The 24,879-nt window shown below is 40.5% G+C and overlaps 1 protein-coding gene and 1 long non-coding RNA gene across 7 annotated transcripts in view; one reads left to right on the forward strand and one right to left on the reverse strand.

The window, feature by feature from the left end:
- Positions 1 to 2,035, reverse strand: LOC117448578 (uncharacterized). The gene is made up of 3 exons (XR_004552338.2): positions 1,831 to 2,035; positions 1,348 to 1,374; positions 1 to 891 (listed from the first exon to the last, which is right to left on the reverse strand). It is a non-coding gene; the product is annotated as an uncharacterized lncRNA (long non-coding RNA).
- Positions 2,036 to 3,314: 1,279 nt separating this feature from the next.
- Positions 3,315 to 24,879, forward strand: part of nlrc5 (NLR family, CARD domain containing 5) — a 53,220-nt gene continuing 31,655 nt past the window's right edge. For 4 of the 6 annotated variants that reach the window (XM_034084748.1, XM_034084750.1, XM_034084752.1 and 1 more), the window contains exons 1-12: positions 3,315 to 3,360; positions 5,862 to 6,202; positions 7,430 to 7,522; positions 8,659 to 8,844; positions 9,025 to 9,179; positions 12,881 to 13,012; positions 13,361 to 13,676; positions 15,492 to 15,966; positions 16,706 to 16,859; positions 17,583 to 17,713; positions 22,531 to 22,762; positions 22,856 to 23,097. In XM_034084748.1, coding sequence (XP_033940639.1) covers positions 5,878 to 6,202; positions 7,430 to 7,522; positions 8,659 to 8,844; positions 9,025 to 9,179; positions 12,881 to 13,012; positions 13,361 to 13,676; positions 15,492 to 15,966; positions 16,706 to 16,859; positions 17,583 to 17,713; positions 22,531 to 22,762; positions 22,856 to 23,097 — 2,441 coding nt within the window. In that variant the 5' untranslated portion in view covers positions 3,315 to 3,360; positions 5,862 to 5,877. The remainder of the gene's footprint in view (positions 3,361 to 5,861; positions 6,203 to 7,429; positions 7,523 to 8,658; positions 8,845 to 9,024; positions 9,180 to 12,880; positions 13,013 to 13,360; positions 13,677 to 15,491; positions 15,967 to 16,705; positions 16,860 to 17,582; positions 17,714 to 22,530; positions 22,763 to 22,855; positions 23,098 to 24,879) is intronic. The other 2 variants (XM_034084749.1, XM_034084754.1) reach the window with 1 other exon arrangement.

A 24,879-nucleotide genomic window follows, 5' to 3' on the forward strand; every position in this document is an offset into this window, starting at 1 on the left:
CAAAAATATTTGAGTCCATAACAGCACTCACCAAATCGTTCATGATAGCTTCAGTAGGAGAAATCTGATGCCTCTTAAAAACCTCTTTTAAAGTGTCTTTTATAACAGGTTGAGACAAGGAAAATATCTGAGTCAGATGATCAATTATCTCTTTGGATGCCATATCGGAAACATGAAGAATAGTTTGCATCTTCAGGAAGAGCGAGGACAAATTATGGTGTAACTGGGCTCTCAACTGGCTGGCGTCAGCCTCAGGAGAATCAAACGTGTCTGCATGCTGACACTGAGCAGGATTCTCGTCCTCAGGGTCAGTAGCTGTCAAGACTGGGGCACTATCATTTTGTGTCGACACAATGTCTTCACAAATGTCCAAACTACCTGCATGGTTCCTGCTTTTGTGAGCATTAAATGATGAATAGACATTTGTGCTGTAGCTACAGTTCTTAAATGGGCATGTTACAGTTTCAAGGTTCTTTAAGTGTCCCCTTAAATGACTGAACACTGTTGCTTCAGAGAACGAATGTTTAAAGTTACACAAGGGGCAGCTAAAAATTGCACATCCTCCTTGTGCTCCCTCACTTGCACCAGTACTACACACATTTTTGTGAAGCCGTGATAAATGAATTTTCAATGCATTAAATGATTGAAATGTACAAATGCAAGAGTCATAGACACATGGCAAAGGGCTAACTCTTGAGTACTGGCTATGCTTCAAACGATAGTGCCTAAATAACTGAGCCTGGGTGTCTGACGAGACAGCACATAATTTGCACTTCCACGCCATTGAACCATTTCAACTTCAACAAAGCATGATGATCGGATCTGTAGATAGGCCAGTTCTGTTCAAGTTACCTTGAATCTTGAGTCTCACTGCTCTGAACCAGCTTCACCCTACGACAAAAAGAAATGTGCAGAGTTTTAATACAAGTTTGCAGTTTCATTAGCTTACTGTCACTAGCAAACATGCCTGTGTGTAGGCCTCAACGTAATTGTGGAAAACAGCCCTAGCTAGCTACTAGCTTAATTCAGGAATAACATCACATTTACCATATAATATCGGATAACATTAAGCACCAGTAACACACTTATAAACAGTAGGGCTGCCGTTGACTGATAGGAGTTACTAGCTAAAGTTAACATGCTGCTGCTCTGACGTTAACGTCCTTACACTCCATTGAACCATTTCAACCATGCAACTTCAACAAAGCATGATGATCGGATTACTGTAGAAAGGCCAGTTCTGTTCAATGTTGTGAATACCTAATTAAATAAATAAACCTACTGGAAAAAAGTTCTAAATTAATTAATTGAAAAAACAGAACACAGTATGGGTTAGCAATAACTTACCTTGAATATTGATGCAACAGCTTCACCCTACGGCAAAAATAAATGTGCAGAGTTTTAATACAAGCTTGCCGTTTGCATTAGCTTACATCTAGCTAGCATCAACGTAATTGTGGAAAACAGCTCTTGCTAGCTACTAGCTTAATTCAGGAGTATTCAGGAATGACATCACATTTACCAGATAATAGCGTTAATAAGCACCAGTAAGTAACACACTTTTAAACAGTAGGGCTGCCGTTGACTAATAGGAGTTTCTAGCTAAAGTTAGCATACTGCTGCTCTAACGTTGAGGTCCTTACAGTACTTAACCGGCAGTCCGAAATTCAAAAAATAGCGCGAAGCAGCCGGTAACTGCGGCGCTCTGCACGTAACTCTGAATTAAACAACAGTTTAAACAGTCTAACGATCACATATAATCTTCGGGTGGTATATCCTTACAATATTATAACAAGAAAAGCAGTTTTAACGACTTATTTTGGTACTTACAAGTTAAACCATGTGTGGAATCCCTTCGCTTGCAAGAGCCGCCATGTTGGATGGATCTTTCTCGATTCGTCGCAACGTCATGACGTAATGACGTCAGACGCTGCGTGACTGTTCACTCACAAGTTTTCATTCAAATTTGAATATTCACTCATAAACTATGATTCACATAAAATTAAACAGCACTTTTCGTTAAGAGAACGTATAAATGTAATGTTCGGTTGACTTGATATTTGGTTTTGATTGCAGTACCCATAATACTTATGAGTTAGTAGTACTGTTGGGGTTTACAGTGTAAAAGTGACGTCACCCCATTCAAAGTGAATGGGCAGAAGCGTTGGAAGCTTCAACGCACGCCGCTGTGTGGACGGGCCGTTAGTGGCTGCAATGAGCCTGTTTTGCACAGCACATTTCTTCAAAACGGGGTTGCAGGCTCAGTGGCGGCGCTGAAATGTATTTATTTTGGGGGTGCTGTGGGGTAGCTTGACGTTTCATGGAGGGTGCTCAAACATTTAGGGTTTCCCATTAATGTACCGGTCGCTACAGTGGAATTTTCTACTGCAACAATCCCCACGCAAATACACAGTACACCCGCGAGTGAAGGTGACCTGTGCAGCAACCAGAGATGGGGTCGTTACTAAAAAAAAGTAATATATTACATATTACTTAAAAAAAAAAGTAATATATTACACTACTTCGTTACTCTCGACATAAAGTAACTCGTTACTTTACTCGTTACTTTACTCGCAGGGCCGGCCCGCCCCTCCGTGCAGGCAGATCACGCAGACTGCTAAAGTTTCAAATGTTCTCTTTAGTTCAGTTTCCATTGTCGTGATCCAGATCCTGAATGTTTTCCTAATCTGACCATGGCTGTCCTCTGTCTCCTGCTATCTGTATATTTAGTGTGATTACTGAATTATAAAAGTAGCGCGTTACACTACTCCGTTACCGACAAAAGTAATATTATTACAGTAACGCGTTACTTTGTAACTCGTTACACCCAACTCTGGCAGCAACACATTTCAATACATATTTGTCAATACTAAGAGCCGCAAGGAGAATAAAAACATACCATGTGGTCCAGCTGCTGCTGGAGTTTCATCTGCCTCCTGATCCCTGTCTCTGTCTCACTTCATCTTTATTCCTCACATACATTTCTTCTTCTTCACTAATGTCTTCATCTCCTCCTGGCTTTCTCCTGCTCTGACCCTCTCCTGCTCTGACCCTCCTGGTATCTTCAGTGTACTCTCTTTTCCTTTTCTGTTCGTCCTGATCACTTCTCATATATGTCTCTTTGTTATCACTCCAGCTACTCTCTTTTCCCACATGTATCATTGAAATAACGTATTAGCGATGTAGTTAAATAAACAGACATGCTTTCTAACCATCCACTGTTTCTGGCTTTCGTGAATTCACGACGATTGTGTCTGCGCAGCTCGAACGCAATAACGAAACCAAAACTAAAGTATTTGGTTTCGTTTTCAAATAAATGACCTAACTGCAGAATGATGCAGTCTAAGATCACAGCGGTTGGTGAGTGCTTATTTTATATCAGTTTAAAGCGGGTTTTATTGAACTATTAAATGAACAGAAACGGTAATGTTTAATGCAGCCTAAAAGCTTTGTATGCAGCTGCAGAATAAAGACTCGGTGATGCTCGTTACCTTAAATGACCTTGGCTATAATACATTTCAGGTCAGGCTGGAGGTAAAAGTTCACATTCCCTCAATACTTCATACGACTTTATATTAAAACTTAAGGCATTAAACGATGTATTACCTTGCAAAACAGAAGTTATGTGTATATATAAATAATATATATATTATTAAAAACGTATTAATAAAAACGCGCATTCAAAATAGCTGCGCCATTGTAACTTATATTGACTACTGTATATTCTTAATTGACATTTCCCGTAATAAGTTTAACAGAAGGCAAGGCAAGGCAATTTTATTTATGTAGCCCCTTTCAGCACGCGACAATTCAAAGTGCTTTACAAAATAAAAACAAAAGACATTTAAGAATAAATACAGCATAAACACATTATTAAATGACATTTAAAAACAGGCATAAAAAAGCAAAGATAATTAAATAAATAAACACAGCAGCTACAGAATACATGAATAAAAGACATACTGCAGTGTGAGTATGAACAGCTCAATTAAAAGCAGTGGCAAAGAGATATGTTTTTAGTCTGGATTTGAAAATAGGGAGTGTTTCAGCGGAAGTGCACGACCCGGGAAGTGTGCCCAGATTGTCGGAGCATAATAGCTAAAAGCTGCTTTTCCATGTTTAGTTCTTATTCTCGGAACAGGGAGCAGACCCGACCCAGAAGACCTGAGACCCCTGCATAGTTATGCAGGAGATCGTTTAGGCCTATATACCTCGGTCCTAAGCCATTTAGTGATTTAAAAACTAGCAATAGTATTTTAAAATCAATTTTTTTTTGGTCGACTGGAAGCCAGTGTAAAGACTTCAGAACCGGACTGATGTGAGCCACTCGTTTAGTGTTTGTGAGGACTCGAGCAGCAGCGTTCGGAATTAGCTGCAGCTTTCTGATGGAATTTGTTGTGAGCCCCGTGAATACACTATTGCAGTAGTCAAGTCTACTGAAGATGAAAGCATGGACACGCTTGTCTAAGTCCTGTTGTGACATTAGTTTTTTAATCCTATATATGTTGTTTAGTATGTTCTTTAGTATGCAGACCTTATAACTGTTGTAATGTGACTGTTAAAAGTCAGGTCTGAGTCCATCACTACACCTAGATTTCTAGCTTTATGAGTTACTTAGTCTGCCGACTGAAGCTCTACGATTACTTTTACAGAACTCTTTTATAATAGCATTTACAAGTATATTATGATAGAAATTGATACACTGCATGTGAAAAACAACCAGAACACGTGTGTGTCATGTTGTAAATAATTCAGATATTACAAATGAAAGTAAACATCTCCATTAACTAATTGAAAGAGGCGTAATATATCAATAAGGTGTTTTATCTTTCTTACCCCGGATTTGTTCTTATTTGTTTTTACTTTACAAACGTGTGCTTTCCTCTTTATTTAATGTTAGTCTACTCTTTCATTTGGTCTTACTAGTCTGCACTGTTCCTTGTGCTGAAACAATGTAAATGTACCGGCTGTGGGAAGAAATTATGGATTTCTGATTCCTATCAAGAAATGTGTCATTTTTTATTGGAAATGGAACACTGTAAATAGTAATATATTTACTATTATTACTTCCCTTCTTGCACTTTGCCAACAGTGGCCTTCTGTGTTATGATAATGATGTGTGTTGGTCAAGAAAAGAGTTGGTAGAAGTACTCAGATCTTGTACTTGAGTAAAAGTAGAATTACAAGAGTGTTGGAATACTCTGATACAAGTAAAAGTCCTGCATTCAAAATGTTATTCAAGTAAAAGTACAAAAGTATTTTTGCATCAAAATATACTTAAAGTACCAAAAGTAAAAGTACTCACTATGTAGATTGGTTCATTTCAGAATAATACATATATTATATATATTGATTATAATTAGTGATGCATTAATGTGTTTATGACAGCTGGTAATGGTGCAGCTAGCTTTAATTACTATACTGTAAGTTAGCTTGCGAATTTACTCCAGGTGTAACTAAAGTCTGATTTAAGTTTTGATTATATTTCACATCATTAATCCAAATCAGTAAAGTAACTAAAAGGTACTTGATAAATCAAAGCAGTGGAGTAAAAGTATGCAATTTACCTCTGAATTGTAGAGTACAAAGTAGCAGATAATTGAAATACTCAAGTAAAGTATCTCAAAATTGTACTTAGTTGCTTCCCATCTCTGGTCAATAGTGTCATTCTGTAGCAATACAAGGGTTTGAAGTGAGAATGTTTACATTCTCTTGACTAATATCATAGTCCCATTAGTTTTATTAGAGGGTTATTTAGTTTTGTTGCATATTCTTCCTCAATCAAAGGTGTCTTCAGTTCAGATTGTGCGTGCATTTACAAATGTGGGATTGTGTTCATGTTTGCCTCGTTCTTTCATCAGCTGATGGAGTCTGACCATGGATGAGGAGGTTGACCCTGACAACGAAAACGTGAACTCTGTCTTGGCTCAGGAATCCTCAGAACTGCTCCGAATAATTAGCGGTCAGACACCTGCGGTAATAATGAAGTTGTGCGAAATGATGCCAAGTGAGGAACGTTGGGACATGGTCCTGGGCCCCTGCAGCTCCTCGGCAACACACCACATCAAAGCCATGTTGAACTACTATATTAGGGCCAAAGTTGCAGATTGCTGCAACTTCCTTCAGAGCGTGTGTATCTTGTGCGAGAACATCCCTATGCATCTGGAGTCGAGGCTCATGTCAGTGGCTGGAAATGCAAATAGTAAGTATAAAAAAATGCAATGTGCGTGCCTCCTCAGTCACGTAGTGTCGAAAACTCACTTCAGTGGTCAACTGACTAATGAGCATGACATTTAAACAAACATTGAAGTTAATAGGAAATACCACCTAAATTAATAACTCCAATATGTTATTTCCATGGCTTAGAAAAGTTCATTCCATCTGAGAGGAAAGAAACTTCTCTTTTTCAAAACCTGAAGACAAAGATGTTAACCTGAAGCTGCTTTTTGTTGACCAACATAATGCTTTTCATTATTATACCAAAATGAGTTTCATTATATCGTAGGTTTATTCATTTTAAGCAGAACTTATTTCACTACTGCCCAATTAATTGACCTTGGAGCAGTTCCACAATTTACACGACATGGGTAGTGTAAAATAACATCTAAAGTTTAGTAAAGGGTAATTCAACAACAATGATACAGGGCATGATTTATGGCTATATTTCTCTCTCTGGTTTGACAAGGAAGTGTGTAATGGAAAGCACCTTTAATTACGGCATTTATGGGGTGTGGCCAGACACCACAGTGCTGCCGTTTGAAATGCATGTGTTTGGTAACACATTGTTCCGTTAACAATTAGTTTGTTGGTTGATTGCTGAAAGGGGCACACATACAGTATATTTTAGATTTAACTGTCATAGTCCTTTTTTTACATTTAAGTATGTGGATATGAGATCACCTGATTATTTTATTAAAGGCTTATGTAAATACTTATATTTGTTTTTAACTACATTTAAACAATGTTTGACTGCTCAGTTGATACAGGTGCTGTTGTTGTGTATTTTCTTATTGTGCACACAACTATAGCTGCTCCCGAAATAAAATGTGGCCTACCTGGAAGATTACATTGATCAAATACAATGTTAGGCACCAGTGGTGGTTGAGATGAAAATAGTTTTTTTAATGTCTTCCCTCTTGTTTCATAATTCATCATTATCTGATTTACAGTGAAGCGCCCCAAAGCACAAATAGCATTGACAAACTCAATAGGAAAAGTGAAAGCAAAAGAGGGGAGACGCAGCAGAGATCACCATTAGTTTAGTAAATCTTTTGACTTTTGTTTCACTTTAGGAATCCCCTGCATTCCCTTTGATTTTCTATTGCCATGTCTTGATGAATTGAAGCACTAATCTTTTTTGTAATGCTCCAGTATTCTCCAGGATTTGTTCTGTACTATATGTTTGTTTTTGTTTTTTTCTGCATTGTAGATGATTGTGAAAATTCCAGCCCTAGTGTAACGGATGGCAAGACATCTTCACCGCTTTCAGAGAAGCAGCTCATCAAACGCCCACGGATTGGTAGTACATACACACAACAAATTAACTTGGCACCTGGTTAAAGTTCATTGATTTATTAAAACTGGATACAGCCATGCTGCTAATATGTGAAATTGCAGTATACTGTAATGTTAAAAAAAAGTTTGTCTTTTCACTTACTATAAAAGGTCATTATTTTCTTTTTATACTGTGAACCTTTTAAAGAGTTAATTTGTGAAAGTTCTTCATAGCTGACTGAAGCACTTTTTATGTGTTTGACCTTTCAATGTAAAGTACATAGGGTGGGCTGGCGGGGCCAAACAAATACAGAATAAATCACAAATGTCATTGCACCAGAAAATGGTGAGCATCTCTCCTTCCATTTAAAATATTGTATCCAGTTTCCATAATACATCCAACTAAAAGTCTCTTTGAGTTTTCTCCTTGCATCTGCGCATATGTAACATTATGTCCTTGATGCCTTGACATGAAGTTCTCGCATTTCCTTGACAGAATTATTAGTGTCAACATCAAGATGTAAACATAACATTTGAAATGAGAAGAATGAGATGTTTCCATTCCACAGTAAGGTGCAAATGTAAAGGGGTTACTGGCATCTTAACTCTGTTTCCTTTACTGAGTATCATATTACCAATGACAGCCGGTTCTCGAGTTCAGATGTGCTGAACCAAAAACAAGCTTACTTGACCAAGAGCAACCATATCTGTTAATGTCCAGTACCTGAATTATTAATTTAGAATTGTATATTAACAATAATATTTTTACATTTTAATAATAATATCAGAAATATACATTTTATTTAAAGTCGCTCAAAGTCACTTTACATCTCATAACATCTCTCTTTAGATATATAATATAATGTGCAATAAGAAACAAAGCACAAGTAATACAGTCAAACATAATTTAGATCAACAATAAAATATGCAATTATTAACAGAACGCGATAACTTACACAAAAGTCTTATCCCGTTTCACTTACTGTTACTTTTTACACACTTTGAATGTTGAGTGTTATATAATAACTTTGTTTTTGCAAATTAACAGAAATGTTTCTTTGAACCTGCTATTACAAGTACTAAATATTGTCATTGCAACTTTTGCAACGTATCCAGGAGAGCAATTCTGCCCTCTACACATTTTATAATGTTTGATTCCCACAGATCACTGGGAACGGTACATTGCTGCAGTGATGCGGTTACTGCAGCGAAGGTGGGAGCGACTCAGTGAGCCCCTGGTGAGGGACGTCCAGCTGGAGAGTGTGTGGGTCAGCCTGAGAACGCCAAACAGAGGGAGGGACAGACCTGATAAAACCCCTGGATCAGCAGAAAAAGGGGGAAGAACACCAGGTTAGCATGATAGCTTTCAACATGTACTTTCATGTGGTACATGTGTAGATGATAGAAACAATAAATGGGTGAAAAAACAATGAACCTTTAAAGAAATTCATCATAAATACACAACATTATTCTAATCATGCATTAATGAAGTCTGCTCGACATTAACTGAAACACATTTTCACCAAACAGAGCCCGATGGGGATTATGGCTTCATGGAATCCAGAGTGACATTGGAGACCTTCCTTAACGGATGTGCAGGGAAGGTGACAATTCTTGTCGGCCCGGCTGGATCAGGAAAAACTCTGCTGATGTCTTGTTTAGGACAGCTGTGGGCACAACGGCTAGTAAGTTTAAAACATTTATCATTCAGAGTTCGGCAGGTAAACTGTTATTTTCTATGTACTTTGAGTGGGATTCAACTTAAGAGTCAATATTTTATCGACATATCAGTATAAATGATTGGAATTTCACTAAAAAAGACAAAGAAAGTTAAATTATAAAACCACTCACCCTTAAAACACATACCTAAAATAAATATCCATGCCTATGGAATGATTTTAGAAGCATAAAAACAAATAAGATCAAAACCAACACACGAGAACACCAAGGATATGAAGGTAGCACCTGTAGGAAAGTTAGCAGCAACATCAATCACCAGATGGACGGCGTGCTATGTGTAGGAGTCAAAACATTGATTTATTATTTTGATTATTTAATAATTTAATGTATGTAATGGAGTATAATTGATTGGTGTAATTTGATTGGGATCCGCAGCCACGGTGGGGCGGAGCGGCTGATTGGTGCTGCGATTGCCTCAGCTGGTTAAAAGAGTCCTGCTGATTATACTCTGGGTTCTAGTTTGGTTGTGAAGCCACACGGTTTTTTGACCGCTGCATTGCACTGCAGAGAAGAGAAGATTTGTTTATTTAAATGACGAACACTGTTTCAACATCGTCTGGTAAGATAACTTCATGTGTATGTTTTAAAGAAGAGAACGACCAGTGTTGAAATGGAAACGATAACATGGAAATAAATGTACCAAAAACAAACAATATATCTCTGAGTGATGTGTGAGCGCGTCGGCCAGGCGCTAAAACCAAAGAACAGAAAAGAGCTTAAGGCTGCGGCCACACGAGGACGAAAACGGCTAAACGCATAGGATTAATGCAAATGCAATCGCAAAAAAGCTTCCGTCCACACGCAATAGTTATCCGGATAGTGTCTGTCCACACGAGACCGCTCCGTTTAGCTCCAACCGCTGGAGAATCTGCAGTACATATGCAGGAGCCTGTACGTAGCGCTGTAACTTCCTCCACAAAAGCAGCGAAGAAGCATGGTTGTCATGGTTGCCCTTCTGTTTATTCTCCGCGGTGGGGGCCGAGGGAACCGGGCAGAGTTTTTCGCCAGTCAACGTGTATTAAAGTTGAAATCTTCCGGACAAAATTATAAAAGTGCCGGTCAAAGGTCTTCTTTGTTATTTATTGAGCTTTAAAACAAATGAATAACGACTCTATATAATATAATAATAAAATACACGGAGCCTCTCTTTTTCCTCCTTCTCTTCGGACAGCGTCAGTGTCTGTCTCATGCAGCAGCTGATCCAGTAATGAGTGACCCGGCTGACAGTAAAAATAAACATATTTATTAGGGCTGTCAGTCGATTAAAATATTTAATCGCGATTAATCGCATGATTGTCCATAGTTAATCGCGATTAATCGCAAATTAATCGCACATTTTTGATCTGTTCTAAATGTACCTTAGAGGAATATTTATATTACTCTTATCAACATATGAGTGGACAAATATGCTTTATGCTAATGTTTATTATCATTTGAACAATGACAAATATTCTCATGAATATTAAACACAACAACCTCTGAACATTACAAATATTCGCCTCAATTCAACCTGGAACCTCTCTCATACAATACAAATTGTGTGTGTGTGTGTGTGTGTGTGTGTGTGTGTGTGTGTGTGTGTGTGTGTGTGTGTGTGTGTGTGTGTGTGTGTGTGTGTGTGTGTGTGTGTGTGTGTGTGTGTGTGTGTGTGTGTGTGTGTGTGTGTGTGTGTGTGTGTGTGTGTGTGTGTGTGTGTGTGTGTGTGTGTGTGTGTGTGTGTGTGTGTGTGTGTGTGTGTGTGTGTGTGTGTGTGTGTGTGTGTGTGTGTTGGATCGTTGGAGCTATGTGCAACTCAAGGCATATGCTCGAACGGGAGCTGCCTGGACGCTGCAATCATGAGTGTGCTGACTTTTCGTACAATGTCCCACTGTCTGGCTACCTGCATAAAGTCAAGTGCTCGGCGCAGTTGTGTGGATCGAGCGCTCCTCTGTTTTCATTGAAACAGCTCCTACTATCCATTAACGCAGCTAGCTAGCACCCGATGCTAACAACAACAACAATGCGCGTAAGGTCTCTCTCTCGCTCGCTCGGGCCACACATACACACACCCTCCCGGTCCTCCCGATGGCCAGTCGGTGCCTGCCGGTGAGCGTTGAAGTGTGGTCTGCCACAAGCAGGCGGCAGGAGCGGGGCTGTCAGCATCAGCTTGTAGATGGTATTTTAAACTCTGAAACTACGGGGCGGCCGAGGGAAAAAAATACACATGCGTTAATCGCGTTAAAAAAATTAGTGGCGTTAATTTTTTATTTATTAACGCGTTAACTTGACAGCCCTAATATTTATATAACTAGTTTAGGTAGTTTGAGAGGTAATTAAAATAGCTAAGGGTGATGATCTGACTTGAAGTGTGTGTTTTGCTGCAGCGGGAGGAGCTGCAGGTGAGCAAAGCTGCGTGTCTCCGTCCTGTCAGATTACACTTCACTCGCGTTTAGGTCCATATCGAGAGAAAGATAAATAATCTGAATTCAGTGTGCAGTTTACTTTGACGCGGGGGTGAGCAGCAGAGGTGGGGAGAGGCGGGGCTATTGCCTCATCATTATCAGAAAATTATCGTATAGGGCGTACACACGGAGCCGTTTGACCCCCCAGAGCGTTGCGTATGCCGTTCTATCCACCTTGGGACCCGTTATCGTTTCCTCAGTCGTTTAGTGCCGTATTCGGTCGTCCTCGTGTGGCCAAACGGTCTATATGACACTTAACAGTAACGCAAACGACCGTTTTCGTCCTCGTGTGGCCGCAGCCTAAGAAAGGTGGAAAGAAGGCTTTTGTATGGTGTTAAGGAGGCGGACAGCTTCAGGATATCTGCTGTTCTGGAACCTGGATGTTCTGGTCTTAATGCGACTTAGTCAAGCAAGTTGACACTTAAGGCAAAATGTCACCTGGAAACTATTTCTGGCACCAAGTGGTGTAAGCAAATAACCCATACTGTAGGACCAACACAAACACTTAGCAGCTACCAGTTCCACCTCAGAAGGAGCTCCACCAATTTCACACATAAGTGTCGATTTACAGGTCTTGGGAAGTATGTGTGAAAAACGTTTTATAAACCCTTTTGTTGCTCCAAATGAGGGCTGGTTGAAGCTGATGCTGAACCAGTTTTTCATGTTTCCATTGCAATGGCCGGCACTTTGGCCCAATTTTTTTTTAACTTAAGCACCAACAATCTGTCGCCACTAGTTCTTTAATGTCCATTGGGTTTGTAGGGTCTTAAAGGTTTTCCAATCCTTTATGTGCCATTAGAAACACATGCAATGGCTCCCTGTGGAGTTATGTGTTGATCCAACTTTAATATTTGTTGGTCAGGGTTTAAATATGTGTCGTCTGGCATAAGGGTCAGTAATATATAAAAAAATGATTTTACAAGAGTACTTCAGGAATTCAGCATTGAGCATTGCACGACTTCCAACATTGTCAGGCTCATGATTGTCAAAAAAGGAGAAACTCTGCAAATGTGCTTTTTGCTAGTAGAGGAAACAGGCTGCAGCTACCTTTAAAAAATAAATAAAAAATATGCAGTACAACTCCACAAGACCTGTTACAGACTTTGGTGTGTACTGCCCTTTAACCGTTTCTTCTCTGCTTGGTTGATTCTTGCACTTTTATTTGGTTTTCTTACTGTTTTTTTTATCCTCTTTGAATCGTCAAGGCCCCAATCCCTTCGTCTCACCTGTTTGTCCTGCTGGAGTTCCGTCACCTCAACCTGCTGTCCTGCCCTCTCTCCTTGTCTGAGCTGCTATTCCGACACTACCTTCCTCTGAAAGGATGCAACGAAGCAAATGTATGCAGACACCATCAGGACTTTTATATTTGTACATTGGAAAGTAGTACTTTAAACATTATATTACATTTAGAATAGTATAATCATATAAACCAAGAAATGGGACATTAGGGTGTCACACAAAAAAATAGGGCCTAGTGTTGGTCCTGAAAGTTCAATTCATACATTTACAAAAATAAATCGTACAAATCTAATTTGAAATGACCTGTTATAAAAGAATGAATAGTTTATCTCTGAGAGCAGATAAGAAAATAAGTAGTAAGGGCAGGATAAAAGTTACCAAATAAAAGTATGTAGACTCAAGCGAGTCGGATTCAAAATTCCTCATGTTTTCTGTTTTCTGAACAGAGAGCCATTGTGGATTACCTCATCTCCAATCCAGAGCAAAGCTGTTGGGTGCTGGATGGCTATGACGAGTTTCACAGCAAAATCACCAAACAAGAGTTGCACGGAGAGCCGTTGGACGCAGACAAGTCTCTGCCTGTTTCAGACCTGGTCTCAGGGCTGTTAAATCGGCAGCTTCTTCCAGGATGTACCGTGGTGGTCACCTGTCGTGCGCGAAATGTCAGCGATTTGGAAGGCTTATCCGACAAAGTGGGGCATCTGCTGGGGTGGGACCGCCATGAAATCAAGGAGTATGTGGACAATTTCTTTGGATTAAAAGGTAAAAACATGTTTACATTGTGATATTTGTTATTCTGCATTGCATGTCTGTAGAATGAGGAAATGGGTTTCCATGGGACACCTGAAGCACACAGAAGAAAATTGTCCATTGCATAAGTTCTCACTTTATGAAAATACTCTTGTTTTAGGCAATGGGTGGCATCTGGGTACAGCGTGCAGGCACAACTTGATGCAAAATTAACTGTGGACTCCTAGTCTGTGTCCTGAGTCCTCAAAAATTCCTTGTATTCTTCTGATGATTTTAACGTCCGTCCTTACCGACCGTCTTTCCAATAACAACTGAAAATGACCCTATCTGATTTTGACATTTAGTTTCCCAAATGCAGCTCCTCTGTTTAAAGCCTTGAGCATTTTAGGGTTGCATTAAAGGTGTGAAAGGGGATTTATAAGTGGATACCATTAACAGATACAATGACAAGGGGAGAACATGCATACTTGCAGCAACTGTGCACCACATGCTGAGTTATTTAGTTGGTTGATGTTATTTTGGTCACTTGATTTGGGTCCAGTAGTTATTTTGTATTGTAGACAAATACTTATTTATATAATTTTCCAAGTACCTTGAAAACATAGTTGCAGTAAAAGATGATTCCAAAAACTCCTTGTAATCTCAAGCACTTCTTGGCATATGAAGTCAATTTTGAATGCGTATGCTGCTTTCCAAGTTTCAGGAAATATCACCCAATGATGTTTTCATCCACCAAACACTGGAACATGCAGCAAGAATTTTTTTTGAGAGAGAGATAATTTAGGATGTAATCTTTTCTCAGACCATTTACATGCACAAAAACACACACTACAAGAGAGGGGAAACCCCAACAAGCATAATAGGGCCCCTTTATAGCTAGTTTTGATTTGGATAGAACTCGTATAATGCAATCCCTGTGCGTTTTAAAATCAACCTTTTTCACCTACACATATTTTAAATTACTCTGGGTTACCTTTGCTCTGCTTTAAGATGGCCTGGGCTTCACCATGCTGTGTCACAAGATCACTAAACTGCATATAATACAAGATCACTAAACTGCATAATAACAAGAATCATAACACACACATCCATCCATCTTATCCCGCTTATCCGTGGTCGGGTCTCGGGGGTAGCAGTTCCAGCAGAGAGCCCCAAACTTTCTTTTCCCTGGCGACATCAACCAGCTCTGACTGGGGGGTCCCAAGGCGCTCCCAGGCCAGCGAAGAGATATAATCCCTCCACCTGGTCCTAGGTCTACCCCTTGGTCTCTTCCCAGCTGGACGTGCCTGGAACACCTCCCTAGGGAGGCGCCCAGGTGGCATCCTAACTAGGTGCCCGAACCACCTAAACTGGCTCCTTTCGACGCGAGGAGCGGTTCAACTCCGAGTCCCTCCCTGATGACCGAACTTCTCACCTTATCCCTAAGGGAGACACCAGCCACCCTGCGGAGAAAACCCATCTTGGTCGCTTGTATCCGCGATAACAGATGCAATACAAAATAAAACTTGAGAGACAGGACTATGTCAATCAAGCCTGTTTGAAAATACTCCCACAGTCATAAAATAGTTCTGATAAAGCATAACAAGCAAAAACAACTATTCTATGGGTTTAAGATTACTGTGATATCTGTGGATTAGGGGGGTATTTGTGCTGATCTATCAGGCAAAGGGTCAGTGGTTTGACCCCAGCCTCTCGGAATACATGTTGAAGTGTCCTTGGGCAAGATACTTAACCCCAAACTGCTCCATTGTAAGTCACTTTGGATACAAGTGTAAGCTAATTACATGTTATACTAATCGTTTCTTAATTTATGTCTTAACTGCATAGGTCACTCATCACACAAAGCTATCGGGCCGCAAGCAGCAGATCTTCTTCTTTCCAGCCGACACCTCCTCGCCATGTCATCCCTCCCTGGCCTCTGCAACACCTGCTGCATCTGTTTGGAGTATTTATTATTGGAAGCGAGAGAACCAAGTAAAAGAGAGATACATAGAGAAAGTGGAACTGAGGCAAGGAGAAACGCAGAAAGCAATGAAGAAAAAGAACTGCACATTCCAGGAGGAGGAAGAGGGGAAGAGGGCAGGAGAGGAGAGAGTTATGGTCCGAGGGGAGATCAAAGAAGAGGAAATGACGACATATTGACAGATGGAACGAATGGTAGAGCCCAGCCAACACCTACAGAAGCCCAGATACCCCCCACCCTTACCCAGATCTACCTCACTGTGCTCTGTGCATTCCTCAGCCGTGACCCTGACGCAACAGAGAGCAACGAAGGGTCAAACGCCACGTCAATTCCACAGAGGTGAACACATAGTAGAGCACTGAACATTAACGCCATTAATAACGGCGCTCCATAAATAACATTTAATTTCAATCTATTTGATTGACAAAGTTAATTCAGAGTCTGATCTCCGGTTATGAAAAGCATTTTGTACAAAGGGAACTGGAATCCTGGGAGATTTTTTTCAAACAAATAAGCAACTATCCAACCGAATAATCCAGAATCCAATACAATTCATAAAAATCAGCCCACCAGGGATACTAAATGTCCACTTTCTGGTTAAAACTGCAATTTTGGATCCTGAAAATGGCAGAAATGGATTCAGCATCCTCAATGACCCCCAAAACCACACCAATATTGTCCAAAAATACAGTTTTAAACTATTGTCTGCATAGGCTATAATGGTAATGAATGCAAATTAACAAAATTAACGCAATTATACTATTTGGGCAAATGGTTAGTATCTGGCAGTTTCTATGTGCTCGGGATCCGTACTATACATATCTAACATACAACTATGGGGTACTCAACATTTCCGTGTTCACAATACAACTCTATGAGCTGTCAACTAGATCAAACTCCTGGCAAGATTTATGAGCCAAGATGGCACAACAACATCAAAATGTCTCCAGAGAAAGCTACTAGTGCAACATATTCATTTAATTAGTTAATTTCCAACAGTTGCATCTTCTCATCATCATTCATTATATGAAGTGCAGCAGATGTTTTTTTATTATTTGTGTTTTCTGTCTCTGTGCAGTGTTGTGTGCACTCTGGGTCGGTACCGATCTGAGTTGTGTGAGCTGAGCCAGCTGGCCTGGAGAGGCGTAGAGGAGAGCAGGATCCTCTTTACGAAAGAAGACATTTCTCCGGAGGTTTTGGACTTTTCTATCAGGACAGGACTCTTCTCACAGGTCAGGCAATGCGTGTACAATACGTTTGATTGAGTGTTAAGGGTTTCTTCTGAAACTAGGGGGTGTATGTGTCTGTGTATTTTTTGGGAGAGCATCTGTCGCCACACTTTCTTTAAGCCATAATTAGGTTTGCTTAGTGTGCAACACATATAGAACACATGTTCAGGAAGCATTAAACATGTTATCACTCAACATTGGAGGGGTATTACTCATGCATTGGTATTGGGAGTGAAATAAGATCCGCTTTTACCTTTAGTGATGGGGTATCTGCACTATTGTATAGTATAAACAACCACAATCAATCCCTCTGGAACAAACTTTGGGATTTTAGCCTTTGCAGACCATTATCTTGCACAAAAACCTATACAACACACTACAGAAAGAGAAAACCCCCAAAAGCATAATCGGGCCTCTTTAAAGCTAGTTTTGATTCAGGCATAGCTCATATGATGCGATTACCTGTGAACTTTGAAATCGCCTTTGCACACCTTCACATGTTTTAAATTATTCTAGTTGACCTCTAAAGCATAAAGCTGGGCTTCTAGAGGATTCTAGAGTTGTAATAGCTTTGGGGATGATGTAATCATAAAGTGTGGCTTAATATATTCAAATCTGCTTGCACATCCTCCATGAAAAGACACTTTTAAGCTCAACTTGGAACCTCCACTTTTCACAGTTGAGTTGGCATGATACATAATATTTGTGTCCATATCTTCCTGTCAGGTGGAGCTCAGACGTGAGGATGGTGGGCTTGTCAACTCCTACTGCTTCAATCATCTGACATTACAGGAGTTTATGGCAGCACTCAGAATCATGACCAGTGCTGATGTTAGCGACACGCAGCTTAAAAAGAGGTACTCAATGCAGGGAAGACATGAGACACATCACTTGTAATCAAAATGAACTACAACTGCTGTTTTTACATTGTATTACATTATCTGTTTGTTCTGCATTTACTTCCTCATGTAGGTATTTAGATTGTGGAAAAAATCACAAATTATCAGACTAAATGTATGTACAGTGTAGCCTGTATTATATAACCCAATTTAAATACCTCTTTTAAAATCTAAAATCTTTTACTAAAAATTAGGGCTGTCAAGTTAACGCGTTAATAACGCCACTAATTATTTTAACGCGATTAACGCATGTGTATTTTTTTTTTCCTCGGCCGCCCCGTAGTTTCAGAGCGCATCGAGTTTAAAATACCATCTACAAGCTGATGCTGACAGCCCTGCTCCTGCCGCCCGCTTGTGGCAGACCACACTTCCACGCTCACCGGCAGGCACCGACTGGCCATCGGGAGGACCGGGAGGGTGTGTGTATGTGTGTGTGTGTGTGTGTGTGTGTGTGTGTGTGTGTGTGTGTGTGTGTGTGTGTGTGTGTGTGTGTGTGTGTGTGTGTGTGTGTGTGTGTGTGTGTGTGTGTGTGTGTGTGTGTGTGTGTGTGTGTGTGTGTGGCCCGAGCGAGCAAGAGAGAGACCTTACGTGCATTGTTGTTGTTAGCATCGGGTGCTAGCTAGCTGCGCTAACAGATATAAGGAGCTGTTTAAATGAAAACAGAGGAGCGCTCTATCCACACAACTGCGCCGAGCACTTGACTTTATGCAGGAAGCCAGACAGTGGGACATTGTAGGAGAAGTCAGCACACTCATGATTGCAGCGTCCAGGCAGCTCCCGTTCGAGCATATGCCTTGAGTTGCACATAGCTCCAACGATCCAACACGCACACACACGCGCACACACACACACACACACACACACACACACACACACACACACACACAACATTTGTATTGTATGAGAGAGGTTCCAGGTTGAATTGAGGCGAATATTTGTAATGTTCAGAGGTTGTTGTGTTTAATATTCATGAGAATATTTGTCATTGTTCAAATGATAATAAACATTAGCATAAAGCATATTTGTCCACTCATATGTTGATAAGAGTATTAAAAACTTGAAAGATATTCCTCTAAGGTACATTTAGAACAGATCAAAAATGTGCGATTAATTTGCGATTAATCGCGATTAAATATTTTAATCGACTGACAGCCCTACTAAAAATACCTCCTCTAAGCTTTGGAATTCCTTATTTGGTGAAACTCCATCTGTTGACACCACAGCATGTCAGTCCAGGTATCCGCCCACTTGTTGCTGTATGCGACCTGTACCTTCACTAGAGGGATCATCTTATATGAAAAAACAAAATGTCCAATTAAACATCAGAGAGCTTATTTCTAAACTCAATACCCAACACCTCAGTCATTAGTGTGCCGGATGTATTATCTGAATATTTAGACCAGTTGTAGAGTACTAAAGCATTTTCTGCATGTAATCTAAGGTGCTGTTTACACGGGAACAAAACGAGTTGTATCTGCTACTTTTCTCTTTCGTATAGCCCGTTCATTCACACAAGGCCGTAACAGAACCGTGGAAACGGACCCCTAAAACGATAACGGATCCCAAGGTGGATAGATCTGCGTACGGAACGCTCTGGAGGGCCAAACGGCTCCTTGTGTACGTCCTATACCAGGGGTCGGCAACCCGCGGCCCACGGGCCGCATGCGGCCCTTTAAGCCCTCTGCTCTGGCTCCCTTGAGCTTAGACAAAAATAAGAAGGAAATTAAATAAAAGTATTTGTAGGACTATTTATATTTTGTTGCATGGTTGAAAATGTTTCGTATGTTGTATTTTGAGGTGATACTGTAACACAAAAATAAAAAACAAAACGGTTTTAATTAGGTCAACTAAAATATGCGTCACATCCTGCTACGGTCCCGCGCAAGCGCCTTTTCTTGGAGGCGAATGACCCCCGGCTCGATGAGCGAACTATGGATAAATCAAAGAAAAGTACCGGAGGAACACAGGATTTAATTCTGCGTGGACAGAGTTATCTGCTTTCACAGCAAACGATGCTGGTTTACCGGTATGTTTGATATGTAGAGAGAAGTTGTCAACGGTGGTGCAGCCTTTACGTATCGAGGAGAAACAAGGGAGAGGAAGCCAGCTGACGATCGTCAGTCATAATTCAATGGGGTATGTCATTTATTTCAGAAAACACTTGTTGTTATATTCCATGGAATGCTCTTAACGTCCCGATAGCAATGAATATATTAAATGCTTTGACAATAAATACATACAAAAATTAATCTGTGGAAGCCGTAGCCCTGTAAAAAGCACGACCAATCATCTGCCTCGGCCCGGCTAAAATAACTGGATGGCCTACCTGCCTGTCAGCCTTCCATCTGTGCACAAACTTATCTCGTGCCCTCATTGGTCATGTTCGTGTGTGTTGGAGGAGGGACTCTGTAAGAAAGTCTGAAGGAAGAGGCATATTTGTTCCGGTTGTGTATTTTCAAATTCTAGCGCACTCGAGCTGGTTTCTCTATTCTTACCTACCCTACCTTTAACTCTTTTTAGGGTGCAGATATATGTTTTATTTATTTCAAAGTGGGCCCATTTTAATAATATTTTTTTTCCCTTCAAATGTGCAGAGGACTCCCCAAGTGCTGTGTTTAATTTATTTTAAAGTAGGCCTGTGTATTATTTGTAATTCTCCTTATAAGAGTTCTTTGTTTCTTATTAGAGGTTAACAGTTTTATATCATGTAATAAATAGCATAATAAATGCAAAAAAACTGTAGTTTTTGTCTGATATAACAATAGAAAACTATGAAATATGTTTTGTGGCTCCAGACAAAAAAATGTTTTGGAAAAAGGAGCAAAATGGCTCTTTTGGTCAAAAAGGTTGCAGACCCCTGTCCTATACGATACATTTCCTGATAACGATGAAGCCATAGCCCCGCTTCTCCATACCTCTGCTGCTCACTGCTGTAGCATGGTCAGTAGCTACTGTCAGTAGGGCAACCAGGCAACCATGGCAACCATGCTCGGGTTTCTTCTTCGCTGCTTTTGGTGTATTTTGTGCAGCGCCACTTACATGCCCGGCATATGTACTACAGCGTCTCCAGCGGCTCGGGCGGTCTCGTGTGAAGGGACATGTTTATTATCCATAAGCCCCCGCCCCTCAACCAACTTCCTCCTGACTGCTTTTTCTATTTTTATTTTTGTTTTGCCTGTCCTTGTTTGTCTACCCTCCCTCATAATTTAAAGCGTCTTTGGGTTCAAGAAAAGCGCTGTAGAAATATAATTTATTATTATTATTTATGAGCCGTATCCGTATGAACGGAATACTTTTTGATATCGAATTCGTTTCGTTTGCGTTTTGTTTGCGTTTGTATTCCCGTGTAAATTTGGCCTAACACTCTTCCTGGAACATAGGACTGTACCAGGAATAACCTTGGAACAAGATTACCCGTGTAAATTGAGTATACTATTAGATGTGTGACCTTTCTCCCAAATAAGGAGGCTAGAAATTCACTGATGCAGGCAGAAAGCGAAAGCAATTACAGTGGTAGAGACTCAGGGGTGGTGGGGTCACTGACATGACAGATGTCAAGAAACATACATCATGCAGCAGGAGGTTGCGTCTGCCACCCAATAAAGGTTTGTTGTTTATGGCCATATTAAAGATTATGTTCCCAATTTGTTTGTCTTTCTGCCTAACATTTTCCGGAATAGCACTGAAGTCTGTGCTGAACATTTTTCAGCACAGGATCCTAATTAGGTTGCTATTTTAGTTTGTACTCCCTTGGTTGGCTAGTAAAAAGCCAGTGTGAACGTGACCGGACCTAAAACGATATTTATTTTTCCGTTGTCTGATCAAATTAACCAAACTGTAGGTTTAAAAGTGCCCATGGACTCCTTCTAAAATATCTACTGTGTATACGCACAGCCGAAACCCTGTGATTTCATAACGACTTGTTTGCTTCTTTAAAGGGGACCTATCATGTAAAATGAACTTTATGATGTATTTTATACATACATACAGTATGTGTCCCCGGTGCGTCCGGGAACTCATGCAGCGTCAGAAAATAAAACCCTCTCTTTTCCTCCGTACCCAAATCATTTAAAAAAACGGGTGTACAACGAGCGGATACAGATTCCATCCGAACTGACGTCAAATCGTCAGCGGACCCACAGAAAGTTGCTATCAGAAACAATGCCTGATGTGTTTTGGACGTAATCTCGTCTTTGTTTACATTAGCAAGCCTCGCTAACACTCTGTACTGTGTAGAGCACATTTGTTTAAAAAGCAGGAAATAAAAAAGAACTCACCTTGTGATAAACCTGCAAGAGAAAAAGCATTTGAACTCCATACTATTTCAGAAATAATCCTTGACGTGGTTTAAACAGGATGGCGTTTTATCACAGCAGAATTTAACTTTATCTCCGGTAGAATTCTGATCAGGCATTAGCTCCGCCTCCTCTTGCAAGGTCCGCGTTTCTCTAACGGCTGCAAAAGAAGGGTATGAGCAGTATGAGGCATGGCTACAATGGGGGATCTGTTCGGTATTTTGAAAAAAAAACTTCACAGACATGTTTTGTATAGGTATGGGCCTACAATATATGTTTCAAATATAGCATGATAGGTCCACTTTAAATTATAAAAAAATCTGTAATCATACTATCATTAATATATATATATTTTGTTTTTCTCTGTTTCCTTCCTTAAGCACTTTCAATCACTGGAAACTTTCCCCAACATAGCCTGGGTGTGTATCTTAATCCGATTACATCCTACATTCACATTTCTTTTGTGCATTGGTTTCTCAGATTCAGTCTTAAAACTCGTTGGACGACAAAAACAGACCAGAGGACAGTCTTTACTGACTTCCTGCACCAGTATGTATGTGGCCTGGCTTCCCCGTGCTGCACAGATGCCTTAGTTGAAGTTGCCAGGACCTCTGGTGGATCAGGAGGCCAGAGTTGGGTCCAAAAGCGTCAAAACCTCGTTCTGAAACTGCTAAAAAACTTTTGTCAAAGCAACACCCTGACTGGACCAAAGGTAGAGCATGGACTTAAGTGAGATCTGACAAATTGATATAGTCATTATTACCCATTCTTTGTTAACTGATGCTTCATTCTGACATCTTCCCAGATATTGGACCTTTGCCACTGTGTCCAAGAGAGTCAGGACCACCAACTGGCTAAGCAGGCTGTGGATGGGAGATCCACCCTGGAGCTGCGCAACATCCGGCTATTACCTACGGATATTGATGCTTTAGCTTTTGTGGTTAGCTCAGCAGGGGATAATGGCATTGGATTGGACTTTGGAGCTTGCTCAATGGAGTTGGAGTGTTTCGATGTCCTGCCAAGGTGTCGGTACATTCACTCCCTCAGGTAAATCCACACAAACAATCACATGAGGCGCGTTCACACCGGAGTACTTTTCCCCGTACTTTTCCCGTTTAGTTCCAATAGTGCCTGGAATTTTGCGCTCACACCAAAAAGAGTACTTAGTTCGAGAACTTTTACCGCCATGTTTAGTGCCTGCTAGAGAGGTGGTACTATCCTGGGGAGAAAAAAGCACCAATTTCGATTGGCTGGTCGAATTGCAAACCACGCCCCGTAAAACTCTGAAAAGTTTTGTGAAGCCGCCATTTGCTGGCAATAGCCCCACGCACCAACGGAGAGAGAATAACTTATGGCAACACAAAAAAAAACATGGGAGCAGTGGAGTGATGAGGAGGTGTCGGCGTTCTGGCGATTTACTCGGAAGCCTTCAGTAGAAGCTGCTGGGAGTCCCAGCAGCTTCTACTGAAGCCAGTCCCCAACTCCGGGGACTTCCGGCCGGGAACTTCGGGTGGCAGTATACGCCGTGAAGTGGTTTGCGTCCTGCTAGTAAACCCAAAGCAGAAGAAGAAAAAGTGACGTCAGCGGCTTCATTTGCGTAATCTTCCTTCAGGAAACTTATTGAACGCGATCTGTACTTAGTTCCATGGGGATACTAAGTGCTGGGCACTAAGTACGGCAAAGTACTTGGTGTGAAAGCAGCTATGGTCTAGTTGCAAGCACTGTGAACCTTGAAATGTGGAGTACCCCAAGGTTTTCTGTAGGGCTGCCCTCGACTAAAGATTTTTCTAGTCAACCAATAGTCGTCAATTCAGGCGATTAGTGAACACAAAAGGACTCTATGAGCTGGCAAATAGACTAACAGGGGAAACATACTCAGGAAATAGGTAACAAGCAGTTATGTTTTGTAAACTTCTCAGAAACAACGTATCATATACAGCTAGGTCAAGTTTTAGATAATGGTCTCACTACAATGACATGGTTACTATAGGGACTACAATGATCCCACATGAATAAATGTGGGCCCATGAACCCACAAGAGTCTCCGGTAATAGCCAATGTATGCAATTCCACAACTTGAGGCTCCCCAGTATGCAGAAATAATCAAATACACCATTTTTAGGCTAGGCAAAAATAACACATTTATTCTGATTGCTGAAACTCTGATTAATGCACCAAACTGCATGTGATTAGGATACAGTAAAGAGTCTGTAAACATGGTTTAGCCACTGGACGTATAGAGGATGATTTAACAGCAACAGATAATTTCACTTAGGAAGGAGCAGCTGTTTTGCATTCCACATTCCTCAGCTTGTTGACCAGCTGTCCCACACACTGTACATCTGACTGAAGCTCTTTGTTTCCTGTTGTGTTCCTGTGGTGGGCTCAGTCTCTCCGTAACAAGTACAGTCACTTGGATTCAAGAAAAAGACGACAGCTGACACTTTTAAATATAAAACATAAAGTCTTAATTGAATCCAGCAAGGGCACGGATTGAAAAGCTGTTGTTCATAAGTTTAGCAGGTAAAAGTGAAAACATGGATTCAAGCACACTAGACTGTGTGACCGTGCTGAGGGAAGGCTCCACATGAAGGCAAACATGGATAATAACAATAACAAGCCAGGAAATACCAGCAGCCTCTGTGCCATGCGTCCCAGCATCAGGGTCACAAAGACCTCCAATGGAGTTAGACTAGGCTTGTTGTGTAAAAGGTCCAAATTAACAGATATGTAAATAAAGAAGTATTTCAAATATTGATACAAACTAAATAAGTAAAATAATGTGCTATAAAAAGATAAAATAAAGATATTTATATAAACATAAGAAGT

This window comes from Pseudochaenichthys georgianus, chromosome 6 (genome assembly GCF_902827115.2).
Source record: "Pseudochaenichthys georgianus chromosome 6, fPseGeo1.2, whole genome shotgun sequence".
In the NCBI taxonomy this organism is placed as follows: domain Eukaryota; kingdom Metazoa; phylum Chordata; class Actinopteri; order Perciformes; family Channichthyidae; genus Pseudochaenichthys; species Pseudochaenichthys georgianus.